We start from the raw sequence: 26565 nt of genomic DNA, 5'->3' as shown, positions 1-26565 counted from the left end.
GGGAAGACAACCTCAGTGCCATTCCAGAGACCGTGCACGTCTACCTGAATTCTCTTTTGACCACCGCGTACCCACATGTATCAGGGCTTGATTAATTCCTTCTCTGAAGCATCCCTAGGAACTTAATGTTTTCCTAATAATTCAATAAGTATTTACTGAACATCTAATCTGTGCTTAACACAATTCCAGGCACCATGGAGAAGAAACAAAAGTCAAACACCATTTATTCATTCTGTTGTTATTTCTTGAGTAACCACTATGTTCTAGGAGATGTGTTTAAGTTCTTGGATCTCAAGATAAAAGCACAACCTTGAACCTCAAGCTCAAGAAGTTTCGTAGGGGAGACAATATACCATACAGAGCGATCAACGCTGTGACGGAGGTAAGCAAGTAACCCACACTAGCAACGCCAAGGAACTTCTCTGCGACTACAATAGCTATGCTACACCTTCAAGTAGAAATTAGCCAGGTGAGAAAAGGGGAAACAAAAAAATAGACATGCTTGCCCATCTTGAACTGTAGGCATATCTGGCTAAAATAAGGCAGTCCCCAAATTCTCCCAAATGACAACATATGGATGGAAGAGAGGAATGGAGAAGGAAGCACTGTGGTCCTCTTGAATACATAAACTTTTGGAAATGTATTTACACATATGTACATATTTAAAATTAAGCAGTATATCTAATGTATTAATTTAGTATTAATGCTTTTTCTACCTCGACATTTTATAAAACCATGCTATTCAAACTATTTGCCTCTTTGACATCCTGTCTTTTTCATCAATAAAGCTACTTTAAAAAAAATTATATGACCACTTGCTGTGTGTGTGTTTTATAAGTGATATGATTTCTTTTTTAAAGAAAGTTTTAAATATGATTAAGATTGAACATACAATTACATTCAACACTTCAAATCAGGAAGTTATATTCCCAAGAACAATAACTAAAATTGCCTTACATTTTTGGTCTCTCTTTTTTGTTTAACCAATTGTGTCAGTTGATCGCCATAAAAATTGATTCATCTTTTTTCATGAACTGACTATAATTTCACTGAGAGCCCAATAACAAGAAAGACTTTATAAAAACTCAACTACAGAGAGATTCCCTTTTTTTCTGAAGGCTAATTTCAGAGGCGGGGTGAATCTTACTTAATATTTAGTCATATGTGGTGGATCACATGAAAGAGTTACACATAACTTAAGGCCCCCAGGAGAGCAACAGCAATATAGTAAATAATAATGTTGCGGATTTCAGCAGAATGAAAAAATAGTATGGGCTGGAATGATAAAAAATATTTCTTAAAGTATGAGTTAAACTCATACTTAAAGGATATTACAGAATAGACAAAGAGAAAGAGGAAAATAATTTCAGGTATAAAGTGGATGTAAAGATTCTAACTTGGGGGCAGCCGGATGGCTCAGTTAGTTAGAGCACGAGATCTTAACAACAGGTTGCCGGTTCGATTCCCACATGGGCCAGTGAGCTGCGCCCTCCACAACTAGATTGAAGACAATGAGCTTCCGGAGGGGCGGCCAATGGCTCAGTTGATTAGAGCGTGAGCTCTCAACAACAAGGTTGCCGGTTCAATTCCCACATGGGATGGTGGGCTATGACCCCTGCAACTAAAGATTGAACATGGCAATCTTTAACGGATTTGGGGCTGAGCTGTGCCCTCCACAGCTAGATTGAAAGAACAATGAGTTGGAGCTGATAGGCCCTGGAAAAACACACTATTCCCCAATATTCGCCCCCCAGAAAAGATTTAAAAAAAAAAAGATTCTAACTTGAAATAAGTTGAAACAGGAATAGTAGATGGTTAAGGGGTTGACCTGTTAAAACAGGAAGGTTGAAACTGGGAATTGATATAGGAGAGAAGACTAGATAGGTCATGGAGGGGCTGCAATATCAGGTGGAAGAGTCTGGATGTTGTATAAGTCTATGTAAGTCTCAGGGAATGAGACTCGATGTAATGAACAATAGATACTCGATTCTCATGTCCTGAAGTTTCTGGCTGACCCCATCCCACTATGGAGACGGCATCAGACTTTGAAAACTTTCACTCAAGAAGCAGGTGAGGGCACAGTGAAGTAGTTCATTGCAAACATCAGAGTTAGTGAATGATCGGGGGTGCCCCTTTCCATATTCTAATTAGAATCTTAGCAATCTCTCCTGGGAATATAACTAGAATGGAAATCCCAGGTCATAGAATACGGGTATTTTTCATTTCTACTAAACAGTGGCAAACTACTCTCCAAATAACAGTACAATTTATACTTCCACCCACAAGGTATGAAGAGGTTTTTTTCTACAACTCTACATTCTCCCCTACGCTAGGCATTTTCAGACTTTTTATTTTTTGCCAATATGATGAGTGCAAAATGTACCTTATTGTTGTTTTGATTTCAGTATCTTTGATTACTAGTGAGAAAGACACGTGTGTTTGAGGCATTTGGGTTTCCTTTTTGGCGAGTTACTTATTCCGGGGCTTTCCCCTATTTTTCTAGTAGGGCATTTACCTTTTTCTTGTTTATTTGTAGTGGTTCTTTAAATAATACTGTTAACAACTAACATTTATTGTGTTTTACTTGTAGTAAGTCATCTAATTCTCACAGCAACCCTACAAAGTATATACTATTCTTATCCTCCATTCAAAAATAAGGAAATTATATCATAGAGAAGCTAAGTAAGTTGCCCCGAGATACACTGCTACATAATCAATAGAGCTGGAATTCAAACTCTGCCAATCTGGCTCCACACTCTTAACCACTACTCCTATACTACTTCTTATATTCTTATATATCCTTTTCCAGTATATGTATCATATAATAATTTTACCATTTTTCTGCGTTTTCCATATGAAATGGAAAATTTCATATATACACAAAAAGAGACAGAATGGTATAAGAAACTCCTATGTACCCATCACCCAGTTTCAACCGTTATCAACTCAGCTCATCTCATGTACTCTCCACCCACTTCACCCCTCCCCTATTATTATGAAACAAATTCCATATATATTTCTTCCATTAAACACTTCAGTACATATCTTTTTAACATAACCACACCATCACTGTTATACCTAAAAAATAATGATTCCTTAGTCATATTTTTAAGTAAATTTGTTTGGAAAAGAAAAAAACCTTTCTTAACTTCAACTGTAACTTCAACTGCTACATTCCTCCAATAGTATCATCTGCTTGATTTGGCTTTCTTCTTGCAATACAAAGCCAATATTAGTAAAACAACTTATAATTAAAAGAGGAAAAACGGGAAAGGAATACTTATAAACTGAAAAGGCTGAGCCTAGAAAATAATATACCAACTGATCTCTTTCTCAGCATTCCTAGTCCCCAATGTGAGATCTGACTATCACCCCAAACTGTAGGGACCATAAGGGTCTGTGGCAAGGACAAATTCTTCATTCAACAGAATCCACTGACAGTGTGGACAGATTAGCAGTGGGAGCCAAGACAGGGAGGAGGAAGGGATTTTCAAGTTTTCCTTGTCCCTGTAAGACGAGTATTGTGGCTATCAGTGGGAGTAGGGAGTCCTTCTGAGAGAAGGAATGGGCCAGAGAAGGCCTTGGTCTCTGACAGCAAAGGCCAATGCTGTTAACCTTCTCCCATCCAGCTCCAAATCCTTATCTACTTGTCACTCTGAAAACCGTTTTTGTCAGCTGATCCCTGCCATCCTTGTTCTGTGTTAACTATTTCCTGACAAAGGAAGAATCAAGTATACCAGGAAAGCAGACCACTTATCTTCTATTATCTAAACCCTGCACTTCCCAAGAATTAGAATCAGTTCCCATGTATCTCTGTCCTGGAAAGAAACAAAGCCCAATGCAAAGTTTATGCCCAGCCACAGGCTGATCCCACTCCCACTGACATGCCCTGGACTGATAAATAGGAGAGACAATGCGGTCTGAGTTACATCAAGGACAGACACCACTCTGCAACTTGAATCGTTTTCTGAAGATGGTTACTACTCTAACATATTAAAAACAAAACAAGCATCAAAACACAAAAAAGCCACTCTGTTGAACTGCCAGCCGTATCTGCTTTAAGAAAGAGCTGGTGTGTGAGTGGCAGCGGCTGGTCCCCTGACCCTGTGACCTCTCACACTCAGCAGAGGGAATTCAAGGCTCCAGTCAGATGCTCTCGCCATGAGTCTCAACCCACATTTTACAGGCCCGGTGTCAGAACACGCTGCCTCGGTCTCTCTGGCTGCTGCCGTCCTCAGGCCGTGTGAACAGCCTGCTAGTGAGGGAGCAGCGCCCTGAAGACAGTTCCTTCAGAGACCCATGAGGGTCTCAGGCCCCTGGGCCTTGAGGACTTGCATTCTGCAGGGATTTCACACTTATCTTGAGAAGTTACTTCTTATCTGTTATGTAGGATGGTCAGGCTGTGGTCCCCACAACACATGCTGTACATGGAGCCTCAGAAGTGTGTCAACCATCTGAGCTGACAATCACTTAGTTTTTCAGCCTGGGCTATAAACTTAGTAATCTGGCTGCGTCTGCTCTGAAAGGCTAAAAGGGATGAGATATAGAACTTGGCTGCCCCAAAATGCCACTACCAATTTGAGTCAATACTGAACAGCAAAAGAATCACACCACTATCTGTGCTGTCAAACTAGAGATCATGTCGAAAGGTTTCTGCCACCTCGCTTTTCTTTAAGACTCCTCATAGCGCTGTCTGGGACTTTCCCTTCCCCGTATGGAAATCCCACACTAAAAGCGCCATGGTCACGTATGGTCCATTAGCTACAACCGATTTCCACTAGGAGGCCGCTGACATTGCACACTCCAAACTTTCAGAAAACCTTCCTCAACTATGCGCATGAATCCTAAAATATGATGATGCCTCCACAACTTCAACGCTAGTGGTATCAAAGGAGCATTCAGTTCAGCAGCTAGTACATCATTCCATGTAAAGATAAACGCTGACTTGGACGTTGCCTCTTATTTGGTGAAACTCAAGTACTTACACACCTACTCCAGCAGCCTCACTGCCTGCCTTCCCACTGCTCTCTCTCTCTCTCAAAAGCCCAAGAGGCCCCCTTGCTCAACCATACAATAAATATTTTTCAATGGCCACTTTTCCCTGTAACTGTCTGGGAGTCTCCAAACTCTGAAAACAAAGAGCACTGAAAGGGGTCTGTCCACGAGGGAAATTCACCCCCGCGGGGAGTACTTCGGCACAGATCAGCTTCAAGCGCCTCTCCTCAGCCTGCTGCTGCTGTGACAAGCGGGGCACCAGCAGGTAACTGCCTTGGTCTCAGCAAGGAAATGCCCTACTTGGTCTTCCACCTCTTGCTGCTCTGGGATCCTCACGTGTTTGTTTCTGCTGCTGCAGAGGCTGACAGGCCAACAGAAGTTCTTCAGTCACTGGTGAATTCTCCCCTCCTCTCTGTGTCCACATCTCTGGAATTCTCACTTGCTCCTTAACCCTGAAAGCACTCTCAGCACCCACCACCTATGTCACTATCACCCCATCTATGCCCCGACACAATCCTCACAAACAAACACCTGTTAGAGCCATAAACAAGTCCAATCAGAAAAGCGCCTTTGTCTCGCCTCGTACCTTCAAACTGCCCTAACCCCCCTCTCTGGATTAATCTCCAGTAACTCCACGTCCCTCTCGTCTAATGCCAGAATTAGGAACCAGGGGAGAATTAGCCCTCTCCACATACACAAATATGTGTCGAGTCCGCACAGGAGTGGGATTGCATCAGCTCTCTAAGAACACCATTCTCCAGGGGAGAAGAGCACTTACACAGAATATAGCTGCCTTAGCCCTCGCCCCTTCTCCGCCCCGCACCCCTTCTCCGCTCATCTCAGAGGCTCAGCCAGGCTTCCATTACCCTCTGTGCTGTGCTACAGCACAAACTTCTTGTGGCGGGGAAGCTGACGCACAGACCCGCCTGAGAGTGAGCACTAATTGGCCCTGCACCTTGAGAGAGAGCCCCACCAGACAGCTCGGGCAGTTATGCTGCATGGTTACCCGGAATCAGGGAGTCCCCAGAGACAACAAGACTTGGTTCCCAGCATCCAGGGGCAGACCTGAAACAGACGCCTTTCTACGCCCAGCAGTCACTAACTCTCAGTCCCCGGCACAGGTAAGTTAAGCAGCTCCAAGATCCTCACTGCTCACCCACCACAGTCCACTTTACTAAGTCTGAGGGCCAGGAATGCAAACACCTGTTTGGATCCCTTGCACATGCCCGCCCACCTCCTCCAGACCCCACGATGGGGTGTGGCTTGCCTCCAAAGAAAGGGTGCCATCCTCTTCGGAGCAGGACATGGAGCTCTTTTCAGGTTCAGGACCTTTAGGCTGGGTCGCAGGGAAGTGCGGCCCCTCACTGCCATAGCCAGAGGAGGAGGGCAAAAGGCTCACGGTCACGGACAAATCGCTCTGAGAAGTGGGCAGTCTGGCACCCTGGAGGGGCACTCGACCCCCGTGGGCAGGCTCGGTGCATCTATGGCCCCTGGACGAGTCCAGTCGTGATGAAGGGGCAGGATGCTCCGCAATCCAGGAAGCTGTCTCAGCAGCACGTGAAAGCCCCTCGGTTCCTCCACCCACACTCCAGCCCTCTGAAAGTTGGTCTGGATTTCCTGTGCCGGCGGGGCAGTCCATCCTGGGGGAAGTACTGCTCTGCCACCCAGGCTGAGTGTCTGCTTTTTCCACTGCAGTCGCTCCTTGCAACGGCAGCAGCACAGCCCTGCTGCTGCAGGACGCTGTCCGCGGAAATTCCACCAGTTGGCTCACGGACTTCTCACAGTTCCTTTCTGCTGGGTTATCAAGCAGGTGAGCGACGACCGTCATCCCCTCTTCCAGGGAATCCCAGACCCCTCCGGCAACTGATGACTCATTCTCTAGCAAAAGGTGGGCAGTCTGGATCTCTCCCTGGAATCTCCCCTTCACCTGCACGATCATCCCCTGATCTGCCACCCTGGAGTTGGGGGCTGAGTCCGCAGGCAGTAAAATGTCTGGGGGAGGATGCTGTACCCCTCCCAGTCCTTCTTCCTTTCGGAGACTCACTGTTAACTTCGTTAGGGTCTCGGTCTCTTCAATGACTCCAGTTCCTTCTGAGGGTTCTTCCTCAGGAGATACCTCTGGACTAGGGGTTTTCTTCCCCCTCCACTTCTTTCTGAACCGAACCCTTTTCTTAGGAGATATGGGCGCCTTCTCAGGAAGAGCTACTGAATCTTTCGGCTCCTTAACACAGCCCAGTGAATTTCCCATTGCCTTCCTCTCCTAATCTCAGCAAAAAAGCAGCTAAACCAGTCCTGGGATCCCAGAGAAATCCCAACCTCGGCTTCATGGGATTAGATGCAGATTTAAAAACATGCACTATGCCGGCAATCCTTCCAATTCTTTCTCCCTCCCTCCCCGCCTCTCTCTGTCTCTTCCAGCCGCTGCCGATTCAGACAGCCATCTTACAGGCTCAGAGCTGCAACAAGACAAATTCAAAGCATCTCACTGCAGTTCAGAAATCACTTGACCTAAAAGCAGACAGAAACGGGATTGGCTGCAGCTTCTTCTCTCCAAATATGAGGTAATTGGAGCACTGCCCTCAGAAACACAAACAGAAAGCAAAAAGGAGCTAGAAACCAGGGGAGGGGAGAAATTAGGGAGGGTGAGGAGGAGGGAGAGATTGTAAGAGTAAAGGGAAGAGGGAGGGGAGAAAGAAGAGAGGCCACGGGAGAAGGTAATATGAAGGAAGGAGGAGGAGGAGAAAGACGGAAAAGGCAAACCAGCACAGCTGGTACCAACCAAGAAGGGAAGAGCCAACAAGAATCAGGGCTGGACATGCTGCAATTATGACCCCCAGACTCTGAAAGGAAACAGATTTCAATTGTTGCACCAAGATGTCCATAAGAAAATATCAAGCAAGACAGACATAATCTCTATTTTTTCAGGTCAAATTATAACCTAAACAAGGCCAGAGCTTAATCTTCATGGTTAAGAAAAGAAACACAGGCTTTAATGATCTATTCTCTGATAGCATTTCTTGAGAGAGAAATATCTGTTACATCTGCTGACCAATGACACAGAAGAAAAACCCAGTGGTCAGTTCTGAGTATAGCATGTGGACGGACACCCAGTGAAAAGGACACCACTTCCAAATACGACAGAGAAGCAGCATCTCTGCTGAACGATGGGTGACAACAGTAATTACTGGTGCTGCTGCTGACAGGTAACTTTTTTTAGCGTTTATGTGCCAAGCCCTATGCTAAACTATGGATTATCTCATTTAATTCTCACAGTAACCATAAAAGGTCAAAACTGTTGTTTTACATTTGACAGGTAAAGAAAAGAAGGTTTAAGAAAGTTGATTAGTTTGCTCAAGGCTACACAGCTAGTAAGTGGCAAAGCCAGAACATGAACTCCTGTTTAAGACTTTTAATTTCAACCCTATGTCACGCTACCTACTGTCTAACGCTGGCAGGGATGGAAGTCTGTACTCAGTTAATTAAAAAAGGAAGATCCCTCACTGTTGTGAACTGGCAACTAGATTTGTTTGGACCAAGGGCTCAATATAGAGATAATACTTGCTATTTGGGAGGAAGGGAGGAAGCTGCTAAAACAAGGCCCAAATGGATAGTTTTTACTTAAATTACAGTAGGACAGGAAGTGTGAAGTACAGGTCTAAGAAGACGCCAATGGGATTTACCCGCTCCAATTTTTTAGTACAGTGTCTGACAGATGAGATACCACCGCAAGCCAAAGGGCTCTGAATGGAGGGGAAGGAACGAGATTGTAAGTTTCTTCCCGGTTTTCGCTGTTTGGTCTATGCCAAAAGAATCCAGACGACACAGCAGAGAAATAAGCTGCCTGGCTCTATGTCGGCCCTAAAGGCTTGTCTCAGCACAGCCCTACATGTCTGTCCTGGAAACATGAAAAATGCCCTCCAGAAAAGGAAAGTATTAAGAAGCCCTAAAGCAACAGCTCCTACACAGCCGCTTCTGAGACCCTGAAGCCCCTCTGCTTCACAACTGTAGTGGGTGTTTCTCCCCTAAGCCTTTTCCTAAGGCTGACTGTAAAGCTGCAGCACCATCTGATGGCCATCATAAACCACAGCAAGAAACAAGACGACGAGATTCGCACGGGTCAGAAACTTAAGCATTCACTACAGGAAATCATCGAATCAGCGAAAAATCTGGCATTCCCATGTAATTCTCTAGGCAGGCATTAGGCCTTCGTTCCTGCAGCGAAGACAACTGGAATTCTGGAACTTTTTAAGGTGCACACCTAAGGCCGAAGCTTAAGTATTATTCATGAAACACAAGCAAATTAAATTCCTGAAACTGATCAACTCAGGGCCAAGAGAGACCACTGTTTAATACGACTATGGCTGCTGTACAGTTTTTCTGAGAAGCCCGGCCAAACATATTCACTTCTCGGAGCCTTTTCTTTTTAAACTTCTGCATATGTTGGACAAATCAGGCCTTTATTTCCTTTTGCTCTAAAGGAACACGGGTCTAGGAAAGGAGAGATTTTAGTAAAATAGGCCTCGGTTCAAATTCCCAGCTCTGTTAACTTAGTAGCTAAGTAGCTTAACTTGCTCGGTGGTTCAGTTTCCTTACCTGTAAAATGTGGGTACTACTTAATGGGGTTGTAGAAAGGCTGAATGAGAGAATGTCTATGAAGTGCTTGGCTCAGCGCCCGGTCTACAGTAAATCGTTTTCTTCCCATGTAGTACTGGAGCTAAAAGGTATGAGATACACCACCACCAGCACCAGCTCCACCCCCACGGTCCTAATACACTCTTTGTCTTGACTAGGCTCTAAGGAAAACAGGTATGTTCCAAGGCCCAAAGTTTGGCTGCTTGTTTTAGTCTGTAGGAGCTCTGCTTCTACTATTTAGGTTAACTCTGGTCACCAGAGTTTCTCATTTCACATGAGCTCTTAACAGGGGGACTGCTGCCGTCTGGGAAAGCACTTTTTGGGCCTCCCTTTTCTTCACGTCTTTTCCTTTGGCTTTTTCTCATTAACTGTTTACTCTCCATAGGTCTTCCAAAGAGACAGCCAGAGTAAAAGCCTCCAGAGTGAAAGCGCTCATTCATTCATTCCACAAACACGAATGGTATCTCATCTATATGCCAGGCACTAAATACCATAAAGTACAAAAAAATGTAAACCTCAAGTCTATCCAGAGTTAAAGGTCTATCCAAGAGTCTTGACCTGAACTCCCTGAAGTTTTTAAATTTCAGAGTGCTAGATATACACTGTATTTAATAAATGTTTGAGAGCTGGAAAACTAATTTTGTCAGATTCTGACTTTCAAGAACTTACCTTTTAGAAAACTATAAATCCTAACATGTACTTTTAAACAGGCTTGGACAAAACCAATCCACGAGAAATCCTATTATTAGTATATAGGGTGCTTTATATAGCACATGTTCTTGGTGAGAAAAGCTAATAGACACTCCATAATAAAAGACTAGAAAACCACAACGATACATAACTATCAGGATATGCATCAGACTCGATCTGGAGCAAGACAAGGAGGATTGAGACTCTATATAATCCTTTATCAACCAACCAAAAGCTTTGCAAGCAGGGAACCTTGCCCCCCACTCCCAAAAACTTAACTAGTCCTACAGGCAAACACCAAGCCTTCAAAAGCAGCAAAGAAAGGAAATTAGTAGTTAGTTGCATCTGGGAAAATACATACTCTGGCAGCAAAACTTCTCTCAATGAGAAGACAAAATAGGCATTCAGCCATGCTGAAATAGCAAACAGAGAAAAACAGATAGCCAACATGCACCCAGAAGACAGACTAAGCCAAAGCTGTTTATATCTTCCAATAAAATTGGTAACAGGGCAGAGAACAGTGGGTTAGGTTGAAAGCCCTACAAATTATAAGATCCATTAATAATTATAACAAGTTGCTATGAATTATTGAGCATATACTGTGTTCCATCTCCTTATCCCATACCTCCTTGATTCTTTAAACCTCTATCAAGTTATTTTATAGTATCTCTCTTCTTACTCCCTTGAATTATATAGTCAAACTAGATTGAGTCGGTGTCTAGTTCAATTTCGTATCTCTCACAGACTCTACCCAAGATCCTGGTCAAGGCTGGTCCTCAGTAAATGTTTATGCAATTCACGTAAAGAATACATTTTCCTATAAACTAAAACAACAAGGAAATACCATTTCGTACTGTAATGGCTATTATCTAAAGGACAGACAACAAATGGCAGAGAGGATGTGGAGGAACCCTCACACATTGGTGGGGGGAATGGAAAATGGTGCAGCCACTTTGGAAGACAGTTTGGCAATTTCTTAAAAAGTTATCCACACACTTAACAATACAACTCAGTAATTCCACTCCTATGTATATATCCAAGAGAAATGAAAACATATATCCAAACAGAGACTAGTATTCAAATATTCATATCAACATTATTTATAATAGAAGAAAAAAAGAACCCCAAGGTCCATCAACTGCTAAATAGACAAAACATAGGGTATATCCACACAATAGAATACTACTCAGCAATAAAAAGGAATGAAGTACTCATATATGCTACAACATGGATGAATCTCAAAAATATTATGCTAAGTGAAAGGCGCCAGATAACAAGAGACCATGTATTATACGACTCCATTTAGGTAAAATGTCCAGAATTGGCAAATCTATACACAGAAAATAAGTGGTCACTTGCGGCTGGGATGGGAATGGAGAATTGTAAATGAGTAAGAGGGATTTTACTGGGATGATGAAAATGTTCTAAAACTGGATTATTGTGGTGGTTGTACAACTCATAAAAATCACTGAATTATACAATGAAAATGGGTCGATTTTATGGTGTAAATTACACCTCAATACAGTTTTTTTTTTTTTAAGTATGTGTTTTCCTAAAATAAATAAGTGAACCTAGCTAGATGTGACTGAGCCTCGGGTCTAGATCTAAACCACCAATTTCTAGGCAATGCAACAGAGGCATGGAGGACACTGACAAGAGACATGCCGGAGATGCCATCAGCATCTTTAAAAACCATATAGGATAAAAGACCTGATTTCTTCAACAAACTGCACTGGGGGCTGGGGATTTAGTGCAATATGTGGATCTTGTTTTTGATTCTGATTCAAACCAACCATTTTTTTAAATGAGGTAATTTGGAACATTTGAACACTGATCAGATACGAGTATTTGATAATTTTAAGAAATTAATTGTTATAGAATTTTACTATTATGGTTTGTTTGAAAAAAAAGAGTATCTTTCAGAAACACACACTGAAATATTTACAGATGAAATTATATGAAGTCTGGCATTTCTTTCAAATTAACCTACTGGGCTTTGAGGAGTGAATCAGGATACAGAAGAAATAATATTGACCACGAGTAATTGTTGAGCTAGATGATGGTATACGGTAGTTCTTTATGCTATTTTCTCTACTTTTACAAATGTTGGAAATTTTTTAAAACAATTTTTTAAAGAGAGAGAAAAGGGAGACACAACCAAGATGGCACAGTAGGTAAACGCTGTTTACCTTCTCTCACAACCACATCAAAATTACAACTAATCTACAAAATAACCATTATTGAGAATCGCCTAAAATCAAACTGAACTGAAGCCTTTCAACTAAGGACATGCAGAAGAAGCCACCTTCAGTCTGGTAGGAAGGGCAGAGATGCAGAACGGGCTGGTCTCAAGACCAGCCCGTTTAATGGTCACCCGCGTGTGATCATTAAAGATCGGGAGGGCTATTTCAGCTGTGGGGGCCCCCTTCCCATCCCCTAGAGGAGCAAGAGATTCCAGCCCAGGTTTCCAATGCCAGGGAGAGAAGTCCCCATAATTTCTGGTTGTGAAAACTAGTGGACATTGTGACTGAGTGAGACTGAGTACAGCTGCACTCACAGGCACTCCTCTTAAAAGGGTCTGTGCACGGACTTACCCACCAACAGAATCATTTGCTCTGAGCTCCAGTGCTGGGACAGCAGCTAGAAAGGCGGCAGGGACAAATGGTGGGGAATTGTCTGGCTTAGGACGGGGGCTGGAGAGGCAGCTTTCTCCAGGATGGGGGAGCTGGAGGAGCCAATTGTTTCTTTGTTGAGCCTTCCCCCTTCCCAGCATGCAGACACAGGCTGCTGCCAGCCATTTCTGAGTCTCCCACCTTAGTTCGCCCCGCCCTGGCGATTTGAGACCTGGCCCCGTCCAACTTTCGGGCACACTCAGGCTGCTTTCAGTGGCTTTTTCGTGCAAACCGCCTGCCTTGGCTCAAGCTGCAGACTTTCCTAGGGTCTCTCAAAGGTTTGCGGAACCCAGACAAGCAGCATCTGGCTTGAGTGTGTCCTGTACCTCTCTGGCTGAGCAGCCCTAAGCCGGCATTAGTGGCAGCTGGCCTTGGTTCACAGCTTGGCCTCTCAAGGCACTTCTAAGCACAAAACGGGAGGCAGACATCTGCGGATTTCTTTCTGGCTCCCATTAAGTGAGGCATGGACTGTGGCTGAAGTAGACCTACAGTAGATCCCCTCCAAGGTGGTCCTGGGGCTGGCGCCCCCAGTGGTCAGCTTCAAAACGAGCTGAAGCATCACCCAGCCACCTCCTAGTACGACACACCTATGGAGAGGATTAGGCAGGCACCAGAGTCCTGCTGAGGCAGATCCTGATCTGTAGGATCTGCCCCTGAACAACAACTCTTCCACTGTAGTCAAGGCCAGTCCTTACAACCAGTGAGCCCAAGGGTCAGTCCCTCCCATTGATGTGCAGTTATCAACCAAGGCTCAGCTACAAGAGGAGGGCACACACAACCCACACAAGGGACACACCTGGAGTGCGTGGTTCAGGAGACCAGAAAGACTGCACTACTGAATCCCACACCACACCTACTACATAACGCCACTCTACTAAGACCGGAAGACATAGCAACCCTACCTAATACATAGAAACAAACAGAGGGAGGCAGCCAAAATGGGGAGACAAAGAAACATGTCCCAAATAAAAGAATAGAACAAAGCTCTAGAAAAAGAAAAGTGAAATGGAGATAAGCCATCTATCAGACGCAGAGTTCCAGACACTGGTTATAAGAATGCTCAGTGATCTCAGGGAGAACTTCAGCAGAGAGATAGGAAGCATAAAAATGGAGATAGAAACCATTAAAAAGAACCAGTCAGAAATAAAGGATACAATAATGGAAACGAAGACTATATTACAGGTAATCAACAGTAGATTAAATGAAGCAGAGGCTCCAACCAGCGATGTAGAAGATAAGGTAACAGAAAACACCCAACCAGAACAGCAAAAAGAAAAAAGAATCCAAAAAATTGAGGGGAGTTTTAGGGGCCTCTGGGACAATATTAAGCATACCAACATTCGCATTATAGGGGTACCAAGAAGGAGAAAAGAGAGAGCAAGGAATTGAAAACTTATGTGAAGAAATAATGACAGAAAACTTCCCTAACCTGGTGAAGGAAACAGATATACAAGCCCAGAAAGCACAGAGAGTCCCAAACAAGGTGAACCCAAAGAGGCCAACACCAAGACATCATAATTAAAATGCCAAGGTTAAATACAAAGACAGAATCTTAAAAGCAGCAAGAGAAAAGCAGTTAGTTACCTACAAGGGAGCCCCCATAAGACTGTCAGCTGATATTTCTCAACAGAAAGAGCAGGCAAGAAGGGAGTGGCAAGAAATACTCCAAGTGATGAAAAGCCACGACCTACAACCAAGATTCCTCTACCCAGCAAGGCTGTCATTTAGAATTAAAGGACAGATAAGGAACTTCCCAGACAAGAAAAAGCTGAAAAGAGTTCACCACCACCAAACCAGTATTACAAGGTCTCTTAGAGGGACTTCTTTAAGATGGGAGGGGGGTTAAGAATGGGTGAAAGGGGAAGGGATTAAGAAACACAAATTGGTTTTTATACAACAGTCATGGAGATGTAGGGTATAGCATAAGGAATATAGTCAATAAAATTGTAATAACCAGATATGTGCCAGATAGGTCCTAGATCTATCAGGGTGATAGATGGGAATGGGGGTTGGGGGCAGGGTGAAAAAGGTGACGGCGTTAAGAAATACAAATTGATAGTTAATACAGTATGGGGAATATAATCAACAATGTTGTAAAGATCATGTAAGGTGCCAGATGGGCACTGGACTTATCAGGGGGATCACATCATAGACTGTGTAGATGCCTGACCAATGCACCTGTAGCTGAAGTAGAATAATATTGAATGTCGTCTATAACTAAATATATAGGTATATATAGTCACAGGATGTGGAGTACAACTCAGGGAAGATAGTCAATAGTATTGTAACAGCTATATAAGATGTCAGAGAGGTAATAGCTTAGGGGGTGGGTTATCACTTTATGAGGGGTTTAAATGTCTAACTATTATGTTGCTTTGTACACCTGAAACTAATAAAAAAAAAGAAAAAAATACACATGGACTTAGAAGATCAAGTGAGACTGGAGAGAGAGAGAGAGTGAGAGAGAGAGAGAGAGAAACATTTCCCTGATGATGGAGCTCTTCAGGATAGGAACAGACCCATTATCCCCATCTCCTCTGTCCCAGCAATGTTTTAATTAACCAATTCAGTTTTCATTCCTCAGCTCCTGAGTTTCCTTGTTAAAGAGATTGAGCTGTAGTCCGGGTAAAGAGAGACACAATAGACAGATTCCTCTTGCCTTATGTGACTAACATTGGGCACTCACAGTGAGGGCAGGTTTGTGGTGAAAATAGAGTTTCTCTAAAAAAAAAAACACAAAAAAACAAAAAAACTCCTCTGTTCATAAGAGTTCCCAGAGTTCCCAGGGGGTCACTCTATTCCTCTACAAAACAAAGTTCCTGTTCCTACCCTGCGGGGGAACTCCTTACCAAGTTCATGTACCTGGTTACCCCTGTATTCAAAACTTGCCTGAGGCCACCCTGTGGTTCCACAAAAATATATGTTACCCCCATACTTTCCTAATCCTACCCACGCTGCCAATTGCCAGCCCTGGGTCCAAACCAGAGCCCCAAGAAATAAGTCCTAAACTCTCAGTTTTCTCAGGTTCTTAGGTAGTAGGTTCTGATACACCCTCTGTCCTGCCTTCAACCAGCAGGTGGCGCTGATTTCCCAACTAGGACAGCACGGTGGCCTCAGTGCTTTGAGACATTACGTTAGCCTTCTTCTCCCACCTGCCCAAAAAGGGCTCCCTCTTTCTACCAGCCTCCTGAACAGTAACTGGGTATTGAAGAGCTTTCTGAGAAATAGATTTGTTTAGTTGGGCTAAAGTGATTCAAGACGGTCTTTTTATAAAAATAGGGCTGTACTGACTTGAAAAGAATTTGCCTTCTTAGGAAGGCCATGTGACTACGTGGGTACTACCAAGATGCCACCGCTCTTGGGTGTGACAGATGCTACAAGACTGTGCTGACGAGCCCATACACAAAAAAGGTGCTTGCTACAGACTAAATGTTTGTGCACCCTCAAAATTCGTATGTTGAAGCCCTAGCCCCCAATGTGATGGTATTTGGAGGTGGGGGCCTTTGGGAGGTGATTAGGTTTACATGAGCTCATGAGAGTGGAACCCCCACAATGGGATTAATGCCCTTATAAAAAGATGAAAAGACATGAGATCTCTCTCTGTCTGCATGCATGCACCAAGAAAGGTCATGTGAGGACGTAACCAGGAAGACGGCTCTCACTAAGAACCCCACCATACTGCTACCCTGATCTCAGACTTCCACGCTCCAGAACTGTGAGAAATGAAGTCCGTTGTTTAAGCCACCCAGTCTATGGTATTTTGTATAGAAGCCCAAACTAAGACAAAGCTATAATTAACCAGGCTTATTTTAAGATCATTAGAGCTGAGGTCAAGTCTGCACCAAAGCAGGATTATAAATCTTCACTCCACCCTCCTAAAGCATCAAAAGCAACATCTCTCCCCACCCCTCATACTGAGTCCCTAAAGAGCAAGTTTTGACTCAGCTGAGCAGACTTCTAATAACCAGACTGGCAATGACAGGGCCAAGCAAAACAAGTGAAAAATCCCATTTCATCATGAAAATGATTAGACGTTCTGGGTTTAGGCTACAACAGCTTTGTCTCCAAGCCAATCCTTATCTTCCTTTCCAACTTCCACTCTTACTGCTGTTCATTGCCAAATACAGAGAAGGAAGACTCAGTGTGTCTGTGGAAGGCAGTGCAACTTCTAGTTCTTTCTCGGCCATGTACAAACCAATCAACAGGGACCTTAAACTTCACAGACCCTACCTGGAAGTGCAAAATAATGGTCCAGATCAGGCCCAGGGTCAGCTTGGGGTTGCCATCTGTGATGTCATCGTTGCGAATATTCACTAGTTTCACCTGAAAAAGAAACAAAAGCTGGTCTCAGGGTTCTGTGACTTTTGTTTGGATTTCATCATTTATGTAAACTGATCTTTCTGGTGTACAGTTCTGGGTTTTAACACATGTATAGATTCGTGTAACTACCACCACAGTCAGGATAACACAATTCCGTCATCCAAAAAGGTGACCTCATGCTGCCCTTTGTAGTCAAACCCTGCCCCCACCTGACTCCCAGCAACCACTGATCTGTTCTGTTTTGCCATATGCCAGAATGCCATATAAATGGGACCACACAGTATGCAATCTTTTGATACTGGCTTTTTTTCGCTCAGCACGATGCCCGTGAGATCCCCATCCAAGTTGTTGCATGTATCAATAGTCTGCTCTTTTTATTGCTCAGGGGCCTTCCACTGTATCGATATACTAAGACGCTGTGCTTACCCTCTCACCCACTGCAGGACACTGGGGTTCTTTATTGGAGCAATTATGAATAAAGCTCCTATATTCATGTACGAGGTTTTGTGTGAGCATATGTTTTCATTTCTCTAGGATAAATTCCTAGAGAAATTTAGGAGTGGGGTTGCAAGTTAAATGTCATATGGTATATGTTTAGCTTTATAAGAAACTGCCAAACTATTTTCCAGCGTGACTGTATCATTCTGAATTCCCAGAGTTGCTTTTTTCTTAAGTCATCACAGCCCTGACTTTTTTCTTTCTTTTTTAAGGTAAGGGGGTACCGGGGGAGATGCCTCTTCTCCCTCATCAGTCTTTGGCCAACTCTGGCCTCCATTTTCCTTCCATTTCCATCCACTTTGTCACAGATATCCCCACCTGCTCATGACTCCCACAGTATCTGCTTTACTCTTAAAACCTCATTCCAACAACACAATGTGCACATATACAAAGCCCCCCTGCCCGCCCCAGGCTGACCAGCCACCCCAATGTGCTAGAAACGGAGGGGTTTCCTGTGACGTGGGACTTCCAGCGCTGAAACCAAGTGGCCCAGGAAAACCAGCCTGCATCCTGCTTGACCTGTGAGCTTCTTTTGTCACAGACTCATGGAGCTACTGTTTAAGTGTGCCAAATTGTCCTTGAGCGGCCCTCCTTTATCTCAACTGAACTGAAATCTGTATGTCTCTAAAGAACCCTAGTGATCTCAAGCAGAAGCCTCACTTCTCCCTTACACCAAGGGTGACCAGTACTATAAATTGAATGCGCATGACCCTCCAAACTGCGTATGTTAAATCCTAACATCCAATCTGATGGTATTTGGAGGTGGGGCCTTTTGGGGGTGATTAGGTCATGAGGGCAGAGCTCTCAGGATGGGGTTAGCGCCCTTATAAACGAGACCCCAGAGAGCTCCCTCGCCCCTTCTGTCATGTGAGGACACCGCTAAAAGACAGCCGTCTCTGAACCAGGGCCTCACCAGACACTGCATCTGCCTTGTTCTGAGACTTCCCAGCCTCCAGAACTGTGAGAGACAAATTTCTGTTGTTTATAAGTCAACCAGTGTGTGGTATTTTTGTGACAGCTGCCTGAATGACGAAGGTATCTGGGCAAGTTCTTTCCCTTCTCTGTTCTCCTTTGCCCTCTGGGGGCGGGAGAAGCTGCCCTTCCAGTCTCAGAATGCAATTCTTGTCATCACTAATCCCTAACAACCCACAGTTGCTCTGTGGGCAGTATCTGCCACGTCCATCTTGCTCAGTCCCACCTCCCTCAGCTTTCCTCTTTAATTCTGAAGTCCATCTCCGTGGGCCAAACCACCTTCCAACCTCTGCTAACCCCTTCCTTGACTTCAGCACCTAACTCCTATTCTTTCCTACCTCAACTTCTACCATCTTTCCTGGCAAGTTTAGCAGCCCTCCCAATGACCTAAATATCACCCGATCTGCACAATTCATCACGTTCTCAATTCTGCTGACTTCCATGTTTACTCTGCTTTGGACACCTGCACAGCTACCAGTTGGACCTCACCATCACCAAGAACTGTTCTCGGGTTCTCTCTTCTTGGAGTCCACTGTTCTAACCTGCCCACATTTTCATTCTATCATAGTAACTAAATCTACTCTTAGGCCTTATTTAGACTTCTAGCCAATCAATTGTTCTCAATTTACCTTGCATACGAAGGCTCCCTCTGGTTTCCTCTAACTCTATAAACAGAATTTCAATGCTGCTTTCTCCAGTACCCTACACACTTCAGCCTCCAATTCTCCTATTACTTTTCATGTATCAATTTATTTAATATTTATGAAGTGCCAATCATGGACCATTCACTATGACAAGTGATGAAGATAAAAACGTTAAGATCATATTCCCTGCCTTCAAAGGGCCTACAGTGCATTAGGACAAACAGAGAAAACAACAACAAAGAAGTAAGTGTTATATTAGAAGTAAACTGCTGTGGGAGCACACAGAAAGAGAATTTCCCAAGTTAATGAGAATTGTTCATAAGAGGGACCAAAAACTAACTCCAAAAACATGCATACCATTTAGTGTCATCCTGACCCATGCTGTTGCCTAGCAATTATAACTATCCCCAATTTTTTCCATGCAGTTCTAAGCAGATGAACCTTCCGACCCCCTCATCCATCTTCCTCTTCACCACAAACTATCTCTGTTATCTTTATCCCTCCTTCCTTCCTTCGTCCTCACAAGAAAGGCATTTTCACAAGAAAGGCATTTTCATTTTCTTTCTCAAAGAGAATCACACCGGCTATGCTCTGGATCTCACCCCTCAATCTCTAGATTTCGTTTCACTAATTAGGAAGCAATGGGAGGAAGGCTGGAGGAAACAGCATGGATAGTGGAAGGAGCATTAAACGCTACGACAACAGACCTGTGTTAAAGTCCAAGCTTTGTTCTAACTTGTTGTATGATTTGGGGCAGGTCATTGCACCTATCTAGACCTCAGTTTCCTTAGCTATAAAATGAAAAAACTGGGCTAGCAGATCTCTGAGGTATGTCTAGGTTCAACATTCTATGGCTCTCTCTTCTCATTCTCATTTTCAGTCTTCCTCTTTACTGGCTTTTACTGGCTCTTATGTCTAAAAATGTGTTGCTGTCTTCCTTCCTTACCTACAGAGGGAAGAACTTTTCTCCTTTCCTATATCCAGGTTCCATATACTCAAAATACTTTTTTGCTCTATTAAAACTGTTCCCAGGCTGGCCCGGAGGCTCAGGTGGTTGGAGCACTGTGCTCCTAATGCCAAGGTAGCTGGTTCGATTCCCACATGGGCCAGTGAGCTGCGCCCTCTACAGCTAAGATTGTGAACAACAGCTCTCCCTGGAGCTGGGCCGCTGTGAGCTGCTGTATGCTGCTGTGGGCTACTGGCCATAGCCAGCATGAGCTGCCATGGGCTGCTGTGTGCTGCTGTGGGCTACCGTGTGCTGCCATGAGTGGCCAGCAGCCAGTGTGAGCGGCCGGCAGCTGGCGAGAGCTGCCATGAGTGGCTGACTGACAACTGGTGACCAACTGCCTCAGCCGGCAGGGAGTGCAAAGCTCATAACACCAGCATGGGCCAGGGAGCTGTGTCCTACACAACTAGACTGAGAAACAACGGCTTGAACCGGAGTGGGGGCAGGGGAGGCAGAAGAAGGGGGGGAAAAAAAAGAACTTCACTTAATAAAAACTGTTCTCTTCAGTCACCAATGCTTAACAGCTAAGAGCTTTTCCTCAGACCTGATGTGACGGCATTCCCTCGTCTAATGTTCACACTAACTTGGCACACTGCTTTTCCCTTTTCCTGGGTGCTGTACCTTTGTTCATCTTCTTTGCTGATTCACTTCTCACCTTCCTTGGACCTCCATCTAAGGTTTGTGCCTGTAGTTCAATCTTTAGCATCTAGCTCTTCTCTGTGAACACACTCCCTTAGGCAGGCCACAAGCTCTCTGCAAGGACTACCGAATGACGTGTCCAACCATGACAGAACTGCTCACTAGCAAATCAGATGCAGAACTGGGTCGGTCAGATTTAACGATTACTGAGGGGTTACTCGCTGAGGACACCCCAAATAGGAACCGAACGCCAACATTCCGACTGGCGGCCACCGGGGATCCTCTCACCTGTCGTTGCTTCAGGAAGTCCAGGGCGATCTGCACGTTCTGCAGCCTGTGGAAACGCATCCTCCCCTTCTCCCGGGGCTGCAAACAAAAAGGGGGTGTTACTTTCAGCTACACCGATTTACCCATGCAGACCACTTTCCTCTTCATTTCAAGAGCTAAAGGACCACAGGGAATTCATCGTGGCTGAAGCCGGGCGTGGGAGCATTCCATAAAGTACCCTTCGATGGCAGAACCCATGGTGTTTCACCATGCTCGCCAAGGCCTCCAGAAGGCCTGTTTACACCACGATTCCTCGAACACGGCACGTTTGACAATTAGTGCTAAATCAGTGCCGCGGCTTCTCAACAGGTTCTGCTGCAGTCACACGTAGCAGACAGACCTTGATTCTGGATATGAGATTAATGGGAACAAAGACTTCGGCTCTACAGCTCCTAAAATCAGTCATATGCTGTTGTAAGGGAAAGGTGGAAACTTCTAATTGCGTAGTGCACAGTAATGGACGGAGCCAATCTTATTGTAAACCTGGCAAAAGATGTTAGAGGTAGCGAATTCTAATAAACAAGTGAAAAAAAATCCACGAGAGGCAAAAATCTGGAAGAAACTTATTTTTCAGGAAGATGGGTGTCAATGTAGAAAAGCTACCCTTTACCCCAGTATGAAATGCCCAGAGCCAACAAAACCTTAATGATGTAGGGATGTTCAACATGATAATCCAAAGAAAGGTATTATCTGCCAGTCACTAAATCTGACTGTCATACCAGCCACAGGATAGAAGCCCATCTCCATCTGGCGCCTCTGGTGCCCTGTCCAGAGCACAGCTCAACTTCTATCCACCCAAATATGCATGAAGTCTGTTTACCTGATGCAGGGATGGGTATCTATCTGTGGAACATTTTCTCCTGCTCACTTTCCAGTGTTGCCTTTGTTTTGCTTAAACTGGGACTAAAACATGACTCTCACTAGATTACACCCAGTTCATTTGTAAATGTCAAACTGGTACTAATTAAAGGCTGATTAAATATAATGTAGCTCTTTCGTGGGCACCTGCACAGAGGAAACCTTCCTCCAGGTTGAAACGGGCAAAAAGTAACCCAACACATAGAAAAGATAAGAGTGGAAGGATCTAATCAAAACTCCCAAACTAGGATAATCTACAGAGATGTTGAGCCCTCTCTGAGCACCAGGATAAGTTAAGTCAAAAGTTTGGGGAAAATCTTTTCAGCAAGCCCCTCTTCTGTCATTTCAGCTGAATTATTATGAATATGGCATACAGAATGACAGGGCCTGTGAAACTGAAGATTCTACAGCAACGGGAAGGGAGATCAATGAGGGGAAAGATGACTCTTAAAAGGATAGGGAATGGGAATATTGCCTCATCTCTGTTTCTGGAGAAAGATCAGGGACTATAATTTAGGGCCTGCAAGCAGGAAATGCCCCTCCAGCACACTCTCAGCTTTACTCCTATGTACTCGCCTCCAAAAATAAATAACCTTAAGAACATGCAGGTTAAATGTCTGTCCTCCACAGCAACTAGAGATGTTATTGACCAAGGCAGAATATCTCCATGCAGTGAGTGGTTTGCAAACAACAGGCTGTTTTGAAAACAAATGACACGGGTGTGTGGTGAGAACTCAGAGGCTAAAGAGGTGGAGAGAGAGTACCAGTTAGTCTGGATGAGCAATTCACTGTCATGCTGTCAAACTTTCCACAATTCTGCAATCTGGACTCAGGCAACACAGCAAGGCCACCAGAAAGCTACGGGTCTCCAGGTCACAAAGGAACTTGACACCTCCAAACACCATCATTCTTTTGTGCCAACCTTTTTCAGACAAGCAAAACAATTCCCACTTCAGGATCATCTAACAGTGGCAGGAGGCACAATTAGTTTTAACCACTTTCTTTGGGATCCAAAAATCCCAGGTGGATGGGGAAGAAGGTGATTGTAACTGAGCTGCTGGAGACCTAGAGAACCTCGGACTCTCTGGTGGCCCTGCAGTGCCAGCCGGGACGCTGCCACCCCGGGAGGACCTACTACATCGTCATCATCTTCCTCCTCCTGCTCCTCGCTGTTTGCATGGCGCCAGGAGGGCATGCTCACCAGGCGGAGGGTCTTCAGCCCTGCTGGCTCCTTTGGCCACCAACCAAGGCAAAGACATGACAGAGTCACAGGAAATTCACAACACAAAATGAAAAGGAAATGAATGCAGCATTAAAAAAAAAAAATGATGGAAATAAATATGAAAATACCCTCCCACCTCCAGAAAGATGCAAGACCAGAGCAGATGGTTGGTTATATTGAACACGTCTTATGTTGAAACACATCTTCAATTCTCCTTGGCCACCCACCCTCTCTGCTTTTATGAATCAACTAAGGAATAAAGTGATAATGTGAATAACCATGAAAGAGGTGTTTGGATGGTTTGGGGTGATAAGGTGACAGCCTATGAATAGCTCCATAAAAACCAATAGGTTTTCAAAGATTAGGAAAAGAAATTAGACTGGAGTGGTCGTAACCTGTTTTGTAAGCAATGTCACTAAAAATGTCACTTACCAATATAAAATCACTACAAGTTCATCCAATATACCAGCCAAATTGCACAAAATATAACTTGGTGAGCAGTGGAGAATAAAGTCCAGCACAGTAGAGGTGAAATTCTGACTACTTATGAGATTTATCAATGAAGGCCAGAGAAGGACTAGAATTCACCATGTGCTGCCTGTGCTAATAAAAAAGTGTCTCAATTTTAGGCCATTAAAAATTATAAAGTTAATTCTATTGCAAGGCAAAAAAGATGTGAAGCCAAAACAAAGGGCCCAGGGAAAGCCAAGCCTAATCCCAGAAGAAGCTGAATATTACTTAAGGGATAAAATCTAATGTGCCAAATTCTGTTCCTGAAACACAACAAACAATGACTAACAGTTTGCCAAAGGCAGTGAGTGGGCTGAGCTTCCCAGACTACTCAAGCTGTGCACCTCTTTCCTCGCGGATGTTTCCAGTATTCAACCTTCGACTTTTCTAAATGAAAAGTGTGTATGATGCTAGAGATAGAAGAACAGAAACTGCGCAGGATCGCCTGCTTCCATTAGGCTGAAATATATGAAACAATGGGCCCTCCAAGGGAGGTTGTTTGGATTCCGCAAACAAATCAAGTATCAGAACTATCATCTGACATGCCATGAGGCTCACAGGGGATCTGCCCTCAGATATGTAGGTGTTTCCCACAAGCAATGCTTCAGACATTTTGGGAGGAGGCAGGCATGTTAATTGTCTAAGGAGCCTTGCATCCAGGGCTATGCTCAGGCCTCAACTTCAGCATTTTTCCAAACCAGTGACTCACAGAAGGGACAGAGTGAGGTGAACTGGAAAAAAAATAACTCTAAACACCTGGGAGTTTAGATGTAAACTTCAGGTCCTTAGCTGAATGCAGAAAGTTAAATAATTCACAATAAATGGGAAAACAGGAAAAGTCTATATAGAAATAGACTCTACGAAGAAAAATACACATTCTAAAATCTTTAAACGTGAATCCACTATTCCTAAAATATTACTAATATCCATAGATAGATAAATAACAAGTAAGGAGAAAACATGCAGTCATAAAAGGAATATAACTTGATACATGAAGAAATGAAAACATATGACACATCAATTTAATTAAGATAAAATGACAGCATTTGGAAGCTGTAAGTCTAAGTTAGAAATAAAGTCCACCGCTCTTCTTCTTCCCACATAACAGAGCAAGCAGTGATGGCCACTGCCCTAGAACTCAACAAGATGGCTATCTGCCATTAATAGGGCCACACCTGTGCGGTCACTCATAGGAGAAGAGAAGCTTACCAGTTTGATGCCCGAGAGGACCTCCAGCAGAGAGATCAGGTTATGGCCATCCCGCAGATCTTCATAAAGATCATTGATGTGCTTGCGGACCTGTGCACGAGAGTAAAACAGACTGCTTTTTATTTGATCTTGAATTATTTTATTAGCTACACAAGAATCTCTGGTTCTAAGTAAACAGAAATTTAAAAATTTGAAACTGGAAACAATAAAATTCAGGAATTTTCAGTTTGGAGTACAACACATGAAATGGTAACATTTACCAGAAGTGTATGTGTTTTTAAAATTGAAGCCAGATCTATTACATACTCTAGTCAACCCTGAACAACATTCTAGAAAGTTTGGACAAGGCGATGGGGAGTCTTATCCTGAAACATCAGGATTATTATGGACCACAATGGGATACCATGGCCAGTGACAGACAGACGCGTCCAGCCAGAGTTAGAAAAGCTGTCCAGAATGCTACAAAGCGTCAACGCTAGGCACCCAGTCATACATATGATTTAACGCCTCTTTTACCAAATAGTTCTAATAGTGAATTTGAGTGAAAAGTAATTCCAATTTTATAACTGAAACTATGGAAAAACAAATCTCACTGTGGAAAAATGTGTGGTTAAAGTCAAACACTGTGCTAAATGCTTTACATGCCCTCTCATCTATCCCTCATATATGTAAGGAAGATTTTATTATTATTCCTATTTCACACGTGAGGAAACGAGACACAAAGAGGTTAGGCAACTTGCTCAAGGTCACAAGAAGAAAAACTAGCCTCAGTTTGGTCTTTTGGGTTTTAGTCTTTGCCATTAACTACTATGCTTTGTAATCAATCATAATCTCATTTTATCCACTGAATCCAAATAACTGCCCTGTGAGGTTTACTTATTACCCATCTTCCATAGGAGAAACTGAGGAGACCGAGGCTCTGAGATAGTCAGGTCCCATACAGCTCTGGTAAGTGGCAGGAGGTCTTGTGACTCATTCCAATGAGTGACACTCCCAACACAGAATCAGAAGATTAGTGGAAATTATAAGGAAGAAGATTCATTTTCAACAAATAATTTTCTAGACAATAAAAAGGGCTACATTCAGAAGTGTAATAGTAAATTTCTAGTCACTAGAATTTTTCAAGCAGAGATTCGGATATTGGGATTTCTAATTTGCATGGAAAACTGAACTAATCCTTTCCAATTTTAATATTCTAGCATTTAAAATAGAAAGGGAGGGGGTGGCCCGTTGGCTCCGTTGGTTAGAATGTGGTGCTGATAACACCAAGGTTGCTGGTTCAATTCCAGCATGGGCCAGTGTGACCTGCGCCCTCCTTGAAATAAATAAATAAATAAATAAATAAATAAATAAATAAATAAATAAAATAGA

The 26565-nt window shown here is 43.6% G+C and overlaps 1 protein-coding gene and 1 non-coding gene across 27 annotated transcripts in view; one reads left to right on the top strand and one right to left on the bottom strand.

The window, feature by feature from the left end:
- The window catches only part of MACF1 (microtubule actin crosslinking factor 1), a 305934-nt gene that overhangs the window by 155181 nt on the left and 124188 nt on the right, over positions 1-26565 (bottom strand). For 25 of the 26 annotated variants that reach the window (XM_033115596.1, XM_033115604.1, XM_033115599.1 and 22 more), the window contains 3 exons: positions 25195-25284; positions 21357-21434; positions 17220-17312 (listed from right to left, as the gene is read on the bottom strand). In XM_033115596.1, coding sequence (XP_032971487.1) covers positions 17220-17312; positions 21357-21434; positions 25195-25284 — 261 coding nt within the window. Of the gene's footprint in view, positions 1-17219; positions 17313-21356; positions 21435-23388; positions 23463-25194; positions 25285-26565 lie in introns of those variants that run through there. The other variant, XM_033115608.1, reaches the window with a different exon arrangement.
- TRNAI-GAU (transfer RNA isoleucine (anticodon GAU)) lies at positions 26419-26492 on the top strand. Its single transcript has one exon. It is a non-coding gene; the product is annotated as a tRNA-Ile (tRNA).

The sequence above is a fragment of the Rhinolophus ferrumequinum genome, chromosome 9, assembly GCF_004115265.2.
Source record: "Rhinolophus ferrumequinum isolate MPI-CBG mRhiFer1 chromosome 9, mRhiFer1_v1.p, whole genome shotgun sequence".
NCBI lineage: Eukaryota > Metazoa > Chordata > Mammalia > Chiroptera > Rhinolophidae > Rhinolophus > Rhinolophus ferrumequinum.
Note: the sequence above shows the minus strand (reverse complement) of the source record. Positions and strands in the feature narration are given on the sequence as shown.